We start from the raw sequence: 14,667 nt of genomic DNA, 5'->3' as shown, positions 1-14,667 counted from the left end.
TTTTTTTTTTTTTTTTTTTTTTTTTTTTTTTTTTTTTTTTTTTTTTTTTTTTTTTTTTGGGTAAGAGACAATTTCATTAAGGTTTGAATTTTACAAAAGGGATGTGTTATCCATGATGTTTACAAAAAAAAAATCAATTTACTATGATGGACGTATGACTATAGGAAGCAAAAGTGTTGAACAATTTACACCACGAAATAGCATGGTTAACAACATTGTCAAAGAGCTTCATATAAGTCTGACTTTTAGTATTCAGTTTCCTACTTTCTATAGATTCCGAATGAAAGCAGTAATGAATTTTTTCCATGGAAGGCTTTTACGTTCTTGAATGAGTGGAACGTTAAAGCCCTATCCAATAAATCTTTTACCTTTCTAGGAAAAGTTAGACGTCAACGGAAGATATTGAGAATCCTTGTCCAGAAATTTTGAGCATTTGTAAATTACATGTATAAGTGGTTTTGTAATTTGTTGTCTTTCTTGCATAATGAGCACCAACTTAGAAATAGAGAAATATAGGGCATTCTTTTTTTGTAGATTTCACTTTAATGCCTTTGTGTGTTATTTTCCATTGGAAAGACTTCACCTTTTTAGGGTGATCTCCTTTCCATATTGTCTTTGCTAGCATGGGGTTTATTACTTATACTTTTTCCCTTTGTCCATCATCAAAGATTTTGTAGAGAAGATCCTATGAGCACTAGGAAGCCATTTCAATAAGCCAGCTTCTTTTGACAATACAATTGGGGCAAAGTACGCTTAATTCAACCCATTTTCGTAGCTTTGTTATCCTTTAGGTTCCTACCAAGCTTCAGGTCTCCAAATTTGTTGACATCATTCCATCTTTCTTTGATTGTGATCGTTCTAATATGATAGGATCTATACATAAGTGGATATTGTAAGGCTAGCATGGTGTTTTCAATTAAAGAGTCAATCCAGAAAGATGTGCTTCCACCATCACTCACTCTGTGGCAAATGCGGTTGGTGATGAGGTTTTGGTGCTTTTTTAGTACTTCCATGGCTCCTTTGCAGAAGATGGAGGGGGTTGATTTGTACATGATATAGGAGTATATTTAGCCTTTATAAGTTTTCTCCACAAGGCGTTGTCTCCATGATAATGTATCCATATCCATTTGGTGATGAGAGCTTTGTTCTTCTCCTTCATTGAAAATAGGCCAAGTCCTCCCTTGTTTACTAGTAGGATTGTGATATTCCATCAAACAAGATGTAGGTCATCTTTTCACAAATAGTTTCTGAATAATCTTTCTATATTCGTAGCCACCTTTTGTGGCATTTCGAATAGAGATATGTAACGTGGGAAGGTTGGATAGTGTGGCTTGTATCAGGGTGAGCCTTTCGCTTTTAGAAGCATAAAATGATGACCATGTTGATAGCCTTCTGTCTATGTTTTCAATAATAGTCTTCCAGAAGGAGAAGGATTTGTGGTTCCCAATTAAGGGTAATCCTAGGTACATATTCGGCCATTCAGTGCTACAATCTTCAATTGAGAGAGAAATTAGAGAAATAAAAGAATAAAAAAATAATAAAACTAACTAGCAAATATGAATTAGGTGTGTTATCAAGATGGGACGGGGGCAGGGATGGCTTATCAAAAGAAAAAATGGAATATGACCTCAAAGTCTGGGTTATTTATCATTGGCTACTTACGTATCAATTGGATGAGAACCGGGAACCACTAGCGCAAAGAGAAGAGAACAACTCTTTGGGTGCCAGAAGAGTAAAGGCAACTTATGTTTCAATTGGTATTAGTTAACTGCAGACTTAGATTTTGTTATCAAAAATCATAAAGCTAACTGGAACTAGCTTAACATAACAAAGGTAGCTGATCAACCCAAACAAGCGTTTATGAAAACACAATTAGCAGTATTTAGACCTTACTGGAACAAAAGTAGTCGATCAAATTAAGTCAATGAAATTTGTAATTTATCTTAACACTTAAAAGCAGTCACAGTGACTACTATTAAAAACTTACATCTTTCAGGGTAGAGAGTATTTCTTTCAAGGCAGAAGGACTGACTGCATCATGAGATATGAGCTTTTGTAGAGACGAAAGCCCAATGACACTCAATTTTATAGTTTTGGCTTCGCATGCCAACAAAAAAATTCGTAAAATGTCTTCATTTTCTGCAATATCACTGGGACTCATCATCGATCGAAGCTGCACATCAACAAAAAAAAAATGAAGAAGATGAATGTCAAATGCAGGACATTCCCAACACTCTGCAACCAAATTCGCTACAGTCTAATATCTCGAAGCATGGATAAAGAATTTTGTTGCAGCATCCATACTTTACGCAACCCACTAGCAAGGAATTTCATTCAACCAAAAAGAAGTTGAAGTTTATCTCGCAGCATGAGAAACTGAAGAAAAGGCCCATTTCTCTAGAAACTAGCCCCGAACCCACACCCACAAACACAGAGAACAAAATATTTTCGGAACAAGAATTTAACACTCTTCATTTCTTTATGTCCTTCATTACACAGCAACCAAGCAGCAGCAAATTATAGCATTACAAACAAGAATTTCAACTCAGACGGGTTCCAATTAGCTATTAAGATTGAACATCAACGTATACAATAACACCTCTACCATGATGCCAATTAAACCCACAGTTCATACTTCGTATAAGAGCAATAATGAAGTTGGACCTTTAAAATAGCGTGCTCAGCTCCATCTTTGACGGCCGGGTGACGGCGGCGAGCTTCAACGGACAGTGCGCGAAGATCAGATTCCAGAACAGCCATGAAAGCCATGACAAAAGCTACGGAGTGTGAATCTGTCAGTGACCAAATGCAGGTTGTATCATTTCAAAGCGAACTGCTAGAGATCAAACGAGCTATGAGATCGGATGAAGTAATCCACGAAAGGGAGAACAATAGATCTCTACCGAGAAATGGCAAGCAGGTGAAAACAGTGAAAGACGGAGAAGCACGGTAGGGGAGAGAGACTTTTGCACGTGGGATTGACACGTGTGAACTGAAATGCCTTTGGACCTGAAGCCCATACGTGTGGGCTTTTCTGTTTTAAGACGTCTCCTACATTTTATAAACGAATTAAAAATAAATAAATAATAATAATAACAACTAAATTTCACTCATCCATTTATATGTAATTAAAAGCATCAATTTTAAACAACTAAATTAGTTTTAATTTAAATATTATTATTAATTTCATCAAAGTTTGGATAAAATAGTTTGGTGGAACCTTGGAATGCAAATGTGAGTATGGAATGATTTGTTCATATTAACAATTTTTATTAATCTTTTGAGATTGCAACCTACAACGGTGGTTAGAGGGTCGGGTTATTAAGCGGACTAATTTTGAATTATTTTAGTCCTTAGCAAAGTCGTCGTTGAGACTTTAGTCATGTATATTTATTCTTTAGTTCGTTAGATTGCTTGTGACGATTACATTTCCCTTAATATTGTGTATATTTCAATGACATGCTACGTGTAATAGATATACTTTTGCTCTAGGGTCACCAACTAATTTCTAATGGTGTTTTGCCTACCGACCCAGATTAGTAACATAGTTAGTTTTATTAGATGATGAAAGTCTCGCACCGACTAATTTAGTGAATGATCATGAGTTTATAATCAATAAATATTATCTCTATTGATATGAGATATTTTGAGGAAGCCCGAAGCAAAGCAATGAGAGTTAACTACAAAAAAATATGTCAACAACATATCGGAAAATACCCGAGAAATACCGTCCACAAACGTCTTTTGTCTGGAGACTATAAATACCCACAATATGTTATGTAAATGTAAAAAACCTTATTCTTTATGGAGATTGTGGAGTGACTCAATTTAGAACAAGGTTTCAAAATCTTGCTTATAGATCTTCAATCGTAAGAGTAAAAGGTAATTTAGTTCTAGCCTCTCTTGGTTGATCCAAAATTCCAAATCTTGCTTCTAAATCTTCAATCGTAAGAGTAAGAGGTAATCTAGTTCCAGCCTTATCTCTAAAAGGCAATCTAGTTCTAGCCTTATCTCTAAGAAGTAATCTAGTTCTAACCTTATCTTTTGGTTGATCCAAAATTTCAAATCTTGCTCCTAGATCTTCAATCGTAAGAGTAAAACCAAAATTCCAAATCTTGCTTCTAGATCTTCAATCGTAAGAGTAAGAGGTAATCTAGTTGTAGCCTTATCTCTTGGTTGATCCAAAATTCGTATGAGGAGGTGTTAATTACTTTTAATTCAAGGGTTCTTGCTTCAACAAAAGTCTGGATCATCGGGCTGAGGATTAGGGTTCCCTTATCACTTAGTCATGCATACTCAAAACCATGAGAGCTTATGCTCAAAGTGGACAATTGTGGAGAGTCGTGTTCAACTAACAGATTTAGCCTTGGGTCACTCTCGTATATATTTTCTCAAAATATTTTTCATGAGGTATTGTGTTGGGAATGCCTAACTTGATTGTAGAGACATCTGACCTTTTACGTTACCTGATAGTGCAGGAATGACTCATGTAGGCATTAGAGCGGGTTGGTTAGCATAAATGTTTTTCATGAATTACCTTGTCAAGATAGACCGTTCGTCACTAGAGGGTTGTCCATGCATGCAACATAACAGTGGTACAGTCGGTAGATGTTCAATTATCACCTAGTCTGTGAGTTTCCGTAGTAAGTAGGGTTCTTATGTAACATAACGCGTTAGTGTAAACCAATTAGTCTAAGTGTATTTCAATTCGAAGCTTTTGTACATCATAATACATGTGTGTATAGTCGGTCAAAAGAGCAAACTCTTTGAGCACTTCGGTTCGGTTCGGCCTGAATTAACTTTTACCGAATCAATTCGAGCCGGGTCGGTCTTCGGTTCCTTACCCCTCTATGTATAAGGAGGAGGTTGTCCAGAAAGACGACTGTTGGTGTGTATTTTTCCTACACGCGTAAAATCATCTTCCCTCCCAACCATTTTCATCTTGACCGTCGTAACGAAGAAAAGCAGCAGCAAACAGAGAGAGAATTTAGAAGCGCTTCTGAAGGAAGAGAGAAGGAGGATCGGTGGTTTTAGAGAGAGAATTTGAAGTCGATTGATCTGGGGAGTGAGTGAGAGAGAGTGTCGGGGAAAGTGAGGAAAGTGAAGGATACGGAGGGACAGTGGGGGAAAGAGAGATAGGAGAAGGAAGGGATGAAACATATTTTCAAGAAGTTTCATATTGGAAGCAATCACGAGCCGAATCGGCCCAATGAGAATCCGTTGCCTGGAGCAGCGTCGTCGTCAGATAATCGTCCTGCAACTGCTCCGGGGCAGATTTCCGGCAACTCTACGTCGAGTCCTTCGTCGTCGCCGTCGCCGTCTCCGTCGCTGGCAACAACTCCCCCAGTGGGCGGAAGCACGGCTTCGGTTTCGGTAGCTCCTAATCGGTCTGACTACTTTTCTTCAGAGGAAGAGTTTCAGGTTCAGCTTGCCCTAGCTATTAGCGCCTCGAATTCCGACTTCCGGGATGATCCGGAGAAGGATCAAATTCGAGCTGCAACACTTTTGAGCTTGGGAAATCATCGGATTGATTCCACTTCCAGGGACCAGGTAGATGCTGCCGAGGCGCTTTCGCGGCAATATTGGGTGAGCTTCTTGCTTTTTTGGGAGTTCATTCGACCAACTTTTCTTTTTCGATAAATTGAACAAAACCAATGAGATGAAAACTAAATCTTTGTGCTCTAATAACCAATAGTTATGTATCTGATCCCATTGTACTAGGCAACCTACTATTTTGTGGCTAAGTGCGCGAAACCTGGTCATTTATAGTCGTATTTTAGCGCTGCATTTTTATCAATTTTACACTATAAGCATATTGAGTTGAAACAGAGGGATTCCGGTTTGTCATCATCTGGTGCATCAGATTTGTAGACAAGAATACAGTATATCCTTTTCCCCCCTGCATTTGCATCGTGTCTGAGATGATTCATATCAGGAATAGATTTATTACGACTGTCGTTTCTATTAGTTTAGACTAACTATGTCAAGAACTGAAATTAAAAATTATCTTGCACAAAAACCATCAGGCACCTGCATAATTGCAGAGTTGTCTGGTTCATGGGGAAATATCACCTTTGGAAACAAATATATTAGAGAAGTGTTAAAGAAGCATATTTCAAGCAAAATGTGAGCAATGAATTGGTTTAATAAACTTATATTTAAGAACACTAGTTGCTCCTTATTTTAGCGACACTATCTAGTCAATCCAGGAGGTAGCTACTGCTTCAATATCTTGTAAAATATACACTGATAGAGCTGGAATTTCCACAGCCTTATTAGATGTTTGCCTTTTCACGTTGCTTTGATATTATTTTTCTTGTTACTCTACTCTGTAGGACTATTCATTCCTTATCTAATATTAATTTTATTGCATTTTAAGGAATATAATCTCCTTGACTATGGAGAAAAAGTTGTCAATGGGTTTTATGATGTCCTCTCTACGGATTCAACAGTCCAAGGAAAAATTCCATCTCTATCTGATATTGAAGCAAGCTTTGGTAGTTCTGGCTTTGAAGTTGTAATGGTCAATATGACTGTTGATTCTGCACTAGAAGAGCTAGTGCAAATTGCTCAATGTATTGCAGATTGCCCTGGCACTGAGGTGAGAGTTTTGGTTCAGAGGCTTGCTGAGCTCATTATGGGACACATGGGCGGGCCTGTAAAGGACGCCAATTTTATGCTAGCTAGGTGGATGGAAAGAAGCACAGAGTTAAGAACTTCTCTTCACACAAGTGTGTTGCCTATTGGTTCCATTAATATTGGCCTCTCAAGACACCGTGCATTGCTTTTCAAGGTTGGTTGTAAAAAACTCTCTCAAACATCTGTAATATAATGCAATCATTCTTTATTGAAGATTTTTAGCATCAGAGGAATCATGGTGGTTTATGTTAGAGCTATATTATGAGAGATGGTTTGTCAAGTGTAATAAAGCACGTGGTTTTACTGTCAATATAAGGAACCAGAAAAAGTTTAGTTTCTTTTCCTTGTAACTCCTGAAGTAGAAGGTTATAGAATCCTCAATAAGGTTATGGGAAACTAAAATTGTCTTGGGTGATAATTTTTTAGCTTACCTGTTTTTAGTAATATATACGTTTATATATAATTTTAAGCTTTATTGACTTTATTTGAACCTCCTTTCTTCCCTGGATATAGGTGTTAGCTGACGGTATCAAGATGCCTTGTAGGCTTGTTAAAGGTAGTCACTATACTGGTGTTGAAGAAGATGCTGTCAACATCATAAAGTTGGAGGATGAAAGGTATATCCTTGTCCTGTTCCATTCATTTTTATCATTAATGGTGAGTTTGAATTTTAGTAACTGGGTAAAAAGAGTCATTCGTATTATATACTATTATGGTAATGTAGTTCGTATTATTTTTCTCTAATTTGTACGCCACTCCATCTGTCCCTAGACCAAACTGGTCCTAAAAGGCTCACTTAGTGGGTGTACACTTATATCAAAACGAATTGTTATGAACATGTAGTTTGTTTCAGGGAGTTTTTGGTCGATCTAATGGCAGCTCCTGGAACGCTTATACCAGCAGATGTATTAAATGCAAAGGACACCACTATGTTGAAGCCTTACAACCCTAAAGTAAGCAAAATTTCTTCTCTCCACTACTCTAATGATGTTGAAATTTCTTCCACGAAACCAACACCATCACTTGAGGAAAGCAGCAGTCAAAACTATGAAGCAGAGGCCAGCTCACTGGTGGATGGGAAACTGGGCTATGGAAGGACAGAGTCTGTGCCCTCAAGCTCAGGTGCGTATGATGACATTTATGTTATTTCTGCAGTACCTGCTAGAAAAAGTCCTCATTAAATGGAGAATCTTTTCTTGTTAGGTACTGGGACTTCTCGATACAAAGGGGTCCATTCAGGTGATAGTAATGTTAGACTGAATGTCAATGTAGTTCCATTTGGTCAAAGCTCCGAGGATCCCAAAAATCTTTTTGCAGATCTTAATCCTTTCCAGATAAAAGGAACTGGAAAAAGTTTCATTCTTAATAAATCCTCTGATAATAAAATTGAGGAGCTCCAGAAACCTACTATCGGGCATCCTCCTGTACCCTTGTGGAAAAATCGAGTTGCATTCAATGCTGTTCCCAAGAAAAAAGAGTACGATTATATGGAGGGTCGTCTTCCAAGAATTAATTGTGGATATAATGATCATAATATGGCATCATCTTCTTCTGCCAACTCTACAGTCTCTGAAAGTGTCAGCCTTTGTGGTTCAGGAACATCCATTGAATCAAATGTATCAATTACAAGTGCTGAAGTTGGAAGTTCTTCATCTTATATGCACTCTCGGTCAACATCTGCCATGATTGAGCCTAATATTTTGCCTTCGATTGATGAACAGAACAGAAAGCAGAATGGAAAACATTCTGGAAGTACAGACTTGCAGGATAAAAATGTTGATACTGTTGATGGATGCGATAGTTTAATCAAATTTGATAATCGTAGAAAGTTCACATATGACAGATCTATTGGAACCAATTTGATATCGAAGGATATGAGAAGTCCCAGCCCATCAATTGATCCAAGTGCGAATAGGTTTGAGAAAGTTTATGATGATGTGGATGTAGGCCAATGTGAAATACAATGGGAGGACCTCATTATCGGTGAAAGGATTGGACTAGGTACGCAATAGCTGATTAGAATCTTTCTATCTCACTCACGTTATACAGGCAGAGGTTGAAAATATAATAGTTATTGTCTCATTCCACAGTCAAAAACTTGTTAATAAATTGCTCTCTTTTTGTAATTACTTAACGTTTGAAATACTTTACCTTCAGTTGCCTGGAGATCTTCATTTTTCCTTCTTTTAATTTCATGTTTTCTATATATAGGTTCATATGGAGAAGTCTACAATGCTGATTGGAATGGCACAGTGAGTTATATTAACTCTACTTCTATGTTATTGCATTCTGTGGCCAGTCCTCCATTATTAAGCTCGGCACATTCAATTTTTCACTTTGTTTTTAGCTGCATTAACTTGTCAGATCCAAGTTGATACTTGTGACTCTTTGGTTATAATAAAATTCTCGCATATTATGTTAAAATTATTTGACTAGCACTAAACCTTGGGTCTCAAACCACCCTAAATTCTTTTATAATTGCGACCTTCTCCTCATTATAAGTGAGTGGAAGACGCTCATTTGTTAGTGTTCTGGTGGGGGTTATCTCTAGCCCTAGCCCTTAGGCTGTTCTTTTGTGGCTCTTGGTTTGGCCTTTTCTAACACGGTTTTCGTTTCCTAAAAAAAAAGCTAATTGTATAAACGTCAATGCCAACTTGTATTTGGAACTCTGAGGGTGCCACCTTATACTTCCCCTTTCTAGAAGAAATTTGAATGGCTTGGGTGGGGACTAACTTTCCAACATGAGTGGGAACTAACTTTCCTACACAATATATGACGTGTCGAACAAAACCTTTCAGAGTTGCTTCTGTAAAGGCCTTTAGGTCTTGGAGAGCTTTATTGTTTCCCCTTCTGCTGGCCAGGTCGGTTTGTCATGGTGGAGCCTCACTGCCTTTCACCTACACAAAAATGAACGATGTGCTCTACTACCACCTGGTTTTTGTTAATCTGTTTGGTTAGGCTAACTTATTGCATGACCTGGAAATGAAAAAGGTTTAATCCTTTTCTCGTATCCCCAAATATAAATGAAATAGATTTCTGGGTTCTTATAGAATATTTAATTTTGAACTTTCAACTATATGAGCACTTGTCTTTTACGTTTTACCTCTCTGTTCTCTCCGTGTCTTTCTGACTTGTGAGGAAAAAATGTTATTGTTTATCTGTTTGTTTTCCCTCTCTCTCCTCCTCTCCTCTCAAGTCTATAAGTAAATATATGTTTATTCTTTCCCCATCTCTCTATTAGCTCAATTGTTTATCATATTCTCCCTTCTTCCTCTGCCCTACCTTGGTAAATTATAAAAAAAATTAATTATCGAATTCCTCTCTTACTCTTGTGGTCTTTTTTAAATTTATACACGTCTATGTAAGTTATACAGTGATTGACTTTTCTAACGCTAACAGCTTGATGTTGATTGATGGATTTGCAGGAGGTTGCGGTGAAGAAATTCTTAGACCAGGATTTTTCTGGCGCTGCTTTAGCTGAGTTCAAAAGAGAAGTAAGTGGAGCAGTTACTTCCATAGAAAAATAGACTCCTAAATGCAAAACTTTATGAAAAAAATTATTATTAATTTCTCTTGTAAAAAATCTACAAAAAATAATGAAACTTTTTCGAGTTGTATTGACATCTTGAGTTCTTGCCTCAGTAATGATTTGCATACAAATATTTTGATTTTTGTTGATGCATGATACTTGTATAAAAATTGGTATACATGAAATTTACAACAAATAACCAAATACTAATGGAGTTATACGTTAGATTCCCAATTAGTCTATATAAAAGACGGGCAATGATATAAGAGTAAATTGAATATAAGTCCGACACTTGTTGGGCATGTAATGAATACTTGTGAAGCACAATTAACATGTATTGAACACTCATGAACATCTTGAGAGTGAAATATGTAAAATGCATAGGCATTATTGATTTTAAATTGTCTTTTTGTTAAGACATTAAATCATTTAGAAAATTGATAATTTGGTTTGGATCTATATTGATATTATGATATCGAACATTGTATCACAAATTCATAAGTATCACCCTCTTCTTAATCCCCGTGACACTAGAGTTTTGCCTCCAACTCATTTCTTCACTCCTCAATCCAGATGCCCCCTTCAAGCTTGATCCTCTCCTCCCTTAATTCTTCTGTAAGACTAACAATACTCTCCAATGAATCCAACATCCCCACCGTTTAGACAACTTTTTATCTGATTCTAATTCTGTATTAGAAGCACGGCACTGCGGCATAAAGACCAATGGGGGAATATATGCAATATTTTTTGTGAAGTTTGGTGTTGCTCCATATGGTTGTCAATTTTTTTTCTTTGAACTTGATACATGCAACTTCATAAAAAATAGTTACAACAAATGGGTTGCTTGCGATTTGAGTATGTATCTTCAATAAGTTATCTTCGACTATGGACTTATATTATCTCTTGTGATGGAAGGTACTGATAATGCGACAGCTACGTCATCCAAATATTGTTCTTTTTATGGGTGCAGTCACTCGTCCTCCTAACCTTTCCATTGTCACCGAGTTTCTTCCAAGGTATGAGTTCAATTTTACTTGAGTTTCTCGATAGATTAATCCCCATCCCTTGCTCGCCCATAAAAAGGAAAAGAGAAAAAAAAAAAAAAGAAAGAAGAATGTTTTAGATCATCCAAATGTGCATCTATCTTCTTTTTGACTGTCAAGTTTTCTTGATGCAATTAAACTCCAGAGGAAGCTTGTACCGGATCATTCATCGCCCACATTGTCAAATTGATGAAAAACGCAGAATAAAAATGGCCCTTGATGTGGTATGTGATTAACTTTGAATATATTATCAACTAATGTTTGAGCCAAATACCATCTTTTGAATTCTTTATACAACGGCAGGCTAAGGGCATGAATTGCTTGCATACAAGTCATCCAACAATTGTTCACCGAGATCTGAAGTCACCGAATCTTTTAGTTGATAAGAACTGGAATGTGAAGGTATAACACCTTTGCTACTGCTGGTGCTTTACGTCTGTGGTTCTATTAATTATTACTTCTGTGACTTATTCACTGACATCTGAAGTTACCCATTTTTTTTCTTTTAAATGAACAAACAAATGTCATTAAGGTGAATGAGAACGTGCAGAAGACAACAGGGAGACTAAAAAAGAAACGAAAAGTACAATAATTTTTACCTAAAGGGGCACAAACTGTGGGGTAATAAGAAAAGGTGTGCGAACAATTTTTTTTTGGAAAAGTAAATCCAAAGAGAGATGATACACTGCTCCAGCCAAAGCTTCCTCCCATCACCCATTAGTGACAATTTTTTTTGCTTATCCCTTTCTGATCAAATATTCCACAAAATAACGAAAAAACCAACCACCCAAAGAAACCACTCATTAGTCACCACTAATTAAGATCTAATTGTGTCCAACTAATTCGATTGTCTATCAATATCTTGGTAATGCAGAAGCTTTGGGGCTCTTCTTTTTTGGGTTGCCTTCAGATCGTTTTTAGTTTTGATTGTTTATTTATTTTGAAGTTCGAAGGTTGCTGGTTGTTTTTATGAATCCTTCTATTTTTCAATAAAGATTATATGGATGTTTTATTTTGGTGGTTTGAAGTTTTGTGTGGCTGGACGTGTTTGAGTTGGTTCTCAGACGTTAAATCTCCTCTCCCTTTCAGAATTTGATTTTAGATCTAATGGGCAGAAAAGATTGTTCTTAGTTGTCATATCTCTTCATTTTTCTATCAATCTCTTTTGCTTGGAATCCAGCGTCTCAGCCTTTATTTCGATATTTTAATTGGATAATTATTTATGGCTCTTTTTGGAGGGGATTTAATAGTATCTTTTTCTAAAGCTGCAATCCTGGTGGTTTGTTTGTTTCTTCTTATGTTTTCTTTGGCTTGGATTCTTGTTTGTTTATGATTGTTCTGCTCCCTCATTCTTTCGTACTTAATACAAGTTTTGTTTCTTAGTTTTTCTCCTAAAAAAGAAAGAGAATAGAAATCTTGTTTACTTCATCCACACTCAAAATAAATAAATAAAAGAAGGAAAAAACCATCATGAAGATGAAGGTACAGTGAGTATCAAACTTGAGTTATGCTATAAGGAATGAGAATATGTAAGGTACTTGTCTCTGTCTTCCTTTGACAGCTTTTATTTGCCCAGCAAGTTTGTGTTTGGCTAATTGAGGTCGAAGAAAAAGCTTTAAACAAGCCAGGTCCCACTTCACCAAGAATGTGGGTCGTTCAATATGTGATACCTATGGATGATATGTTTGTTAGATACTTAAACATAGTAAGGAGTATTAGAATTTGTAACGGCCTTGTCTGCGGTATGATTTCTTCATTGTGTAGGTATCAGATTTTGGGTTGTCGCGCCTGAAGCACCACACATTTTTGTCATCCAAATCAACTGGAGGAACGGTGAGAAGAAGAGAAAGTTGACTTTTACTTCAAATGTTTTCTTCAGATTTTCTTTAAAATGCAAGATATAACTTAGTTAAATCATTCTCTCTCATTTGATTTCCATCTGTTAGCCTGAGTGGATGGCACCAGAGGTTCTCCGGAATGAGCCTTCAAATGAAAAGTAAGTTGGAGTAATGGTGGTAGTTCTCAAGTTCATTTTCAATCACGTTTGAGCTTGGAATCTATGCTATCCTGTATATCAAATCCCCTCATATGGCATCAAATTGCATTCTAGGTCGATGGTTAGTTGTAAATGGTATGGGATCTATTTCTCTTAAAAATGCCGACAATAGTGGAAAGAACGTCACAACCTTTGTGTGCAAGTAATTTGGTAATTGTTGGGCTTTCTAAGAAGATTGCAATTGTTAATTATTAGTCTTCTGCAATGTGAATTTGACCAATAGTTCTTAAAAAACAATTTTTCTAATTAAGAACCATGTTGAAAATTCAATGGAAGAGGAAAAACATGTTCCCAAAGTAAAATCCCATGAAAGATGACTAAGGCGCATTGAAAGAAGAACAATATCAAAGTTTCTTTAGCCAAAGAACTCCTAGTAGATTCTGGGCTGGGAAGAAACATATGAGAATTTAAGCATGATTTAGTGGATATTTGTTTTTTTTACAATGTGGCTGAGATAACTTGAAATTATAACAGGATATGATAGCTTGTTCTTCAAATGCACAGGTGCGATGTTTATAGCTTTGGAATCATTCTATGGGAACTTGCTACATTGAGACTACCTTGGAGTGGTATGAATCCTATGCAAGTTGTTGGTGCAGTCGGATTCCAGAATCGACGACTCGAAATACCCAAGGAAGTAGATCCCGCAGTTGCAAGGATAATCTGGGAATGCTGGCAAACGTAAGTTGCATGTGTATTTTCTGTCACTTGCAAAACTCTTTTACACAAGTTAATATTGATATTCCTTTTGTCATGCTGTTGAATTCTTTTCCATGCTATTATTATTGCCAGCGATCCGAACTTGCGGCCATCATTTGCACAATTAGCCAATTTTCTTAAGCCTCTGCAGCAACTCGTCCTGCCACCGCATTCAGACCAGCCGAGTTCATCGATGCTGCAAGAGATTTCTGTAAATTCTACACCTTGATTGATACCGGCTCATTATTCTCAAGAATGAATAAGGAAACTCTTCTTGGTTTCCCTCGAGTAGTGCTGTTGTATTGTATATTTTTGAAATGTAAAAACAAGTATTTAAAGAAAAGAAAAGAAAAGGAAAGATAGAAAAGAAAATGTTGTAGAGGTATATATTATACGGGATCAAAATGTAATGCTGTTTTTCCATGTTTTGCTTGTACAGTCGCCTGCTATTTGGCTTGCACACAGGATCCCAAACTTTGTTCTGCTCCTTTCTCCCTTCATCCTCTCATATATAACCCACAAGAATTTGAATTTAATGGAAATTTTCATTTCACAATTTTACCCTTCCTAACCACGGACCAAACAAACTATTACTTCGTTAAAAAAGCAATTTTGGTATTTATACTTCAATAAGGTTTTGAGTTTTAATTTTAGTGTATAAAATTTTATATAATGTCACTACGTTTTGGGACTTTCTTGTA

General features: G+C 36.6%; 2 protein-coding genes across 3 annotated transcripts in view; one reads left to right on the top strand and one right to left on the bottom strand.

The window, feature by feature from the left end:
* Positions 1 to 2,927, bottom strand: part of LOC111465638 (protein MON2 homolog) — a 45,851-nt gene extending 42,924 nt beyond the window's left edge. For both annotated transcript variants that reach the window (XM_023110124.1, XM_023110132.1), the window contains exons 1-2: positions 2,665 to 2,927; positions 1,988 to 2,173 (exon numbers count right to left, since the gene is read on the bottom strand). In XM_023110124.1, coding sequence (XP_022965892.1) covers positions 1,988 to 2,173; positions 2,665 to 2,769 — 291 coding nt within the window. In that variant the 5' untranslated portion in view covers positions 2,770 to 2,927. The remainder of the gene's footprint in view (positions 1 to 1,987; positions 2,174 to 2,664) is intronic.
* Positions 2,928 to 4,886: 1,959 nt separating this feature from the next.
* On the top strand, positions 4,887 to 14,428 carry LOC111497681 (serine/threonine-protein kinase EDR1-like). Its single transcript, XM_023148566.1, has 14 exons — positions 4,887 to 5,586; positions 6,380 to 6,793; positions 7,153 to 7,256; positions 7,493 to 7,761; positions 7,843 to 8,640; positions 8,851 to 8,891; positions 10,065 to 10,133; positions 11,084 to 11,184; positions 11,357 to 11,435; positions 11,515 to 11,613; positions 12,976 to 13,044; positions 13,158 to 13,207; positions 13,772 to 13,948; positions 14,060 to 14,428. The coding sequence occupies exons 1-14, from the start codon at positions 5,152 to 5,154 to the stop codon at positions 14,193 to 14,195; spliced, it is 2,841 nt and encodes a 946-aa protein (XP_023004334.1). The 5' UTR covers positions 4,887 to 5,151; the 3' UTR covers positions 14,196 to 14,428.
* The last annotated feature ends 239 nt before the right edge of the window (positions 14,429 to 14,667 follow it).

This window comes from Cucurbita maxima, unplaced genomic scaffold, assembly GCF_002738345.1.
Source record: "Cucurbita maxima cultivar Rimu unplaced genomic scaffold, Cmax_1.0 Cma_Scf00002, whole genome shotgun sequence".
NCBI lineage: Eukaryota > Viridiplantae > Streptophyta > Magnoliopsida > Cucurbitales > Cucurbitaceae > Cucurbita > Cucurbita maxima.
The sequence above is the reverse complement of the archived record's forward strand: the minus strand, read 5'-3'. Positions and strand labels throughout refer to the sequence as shown.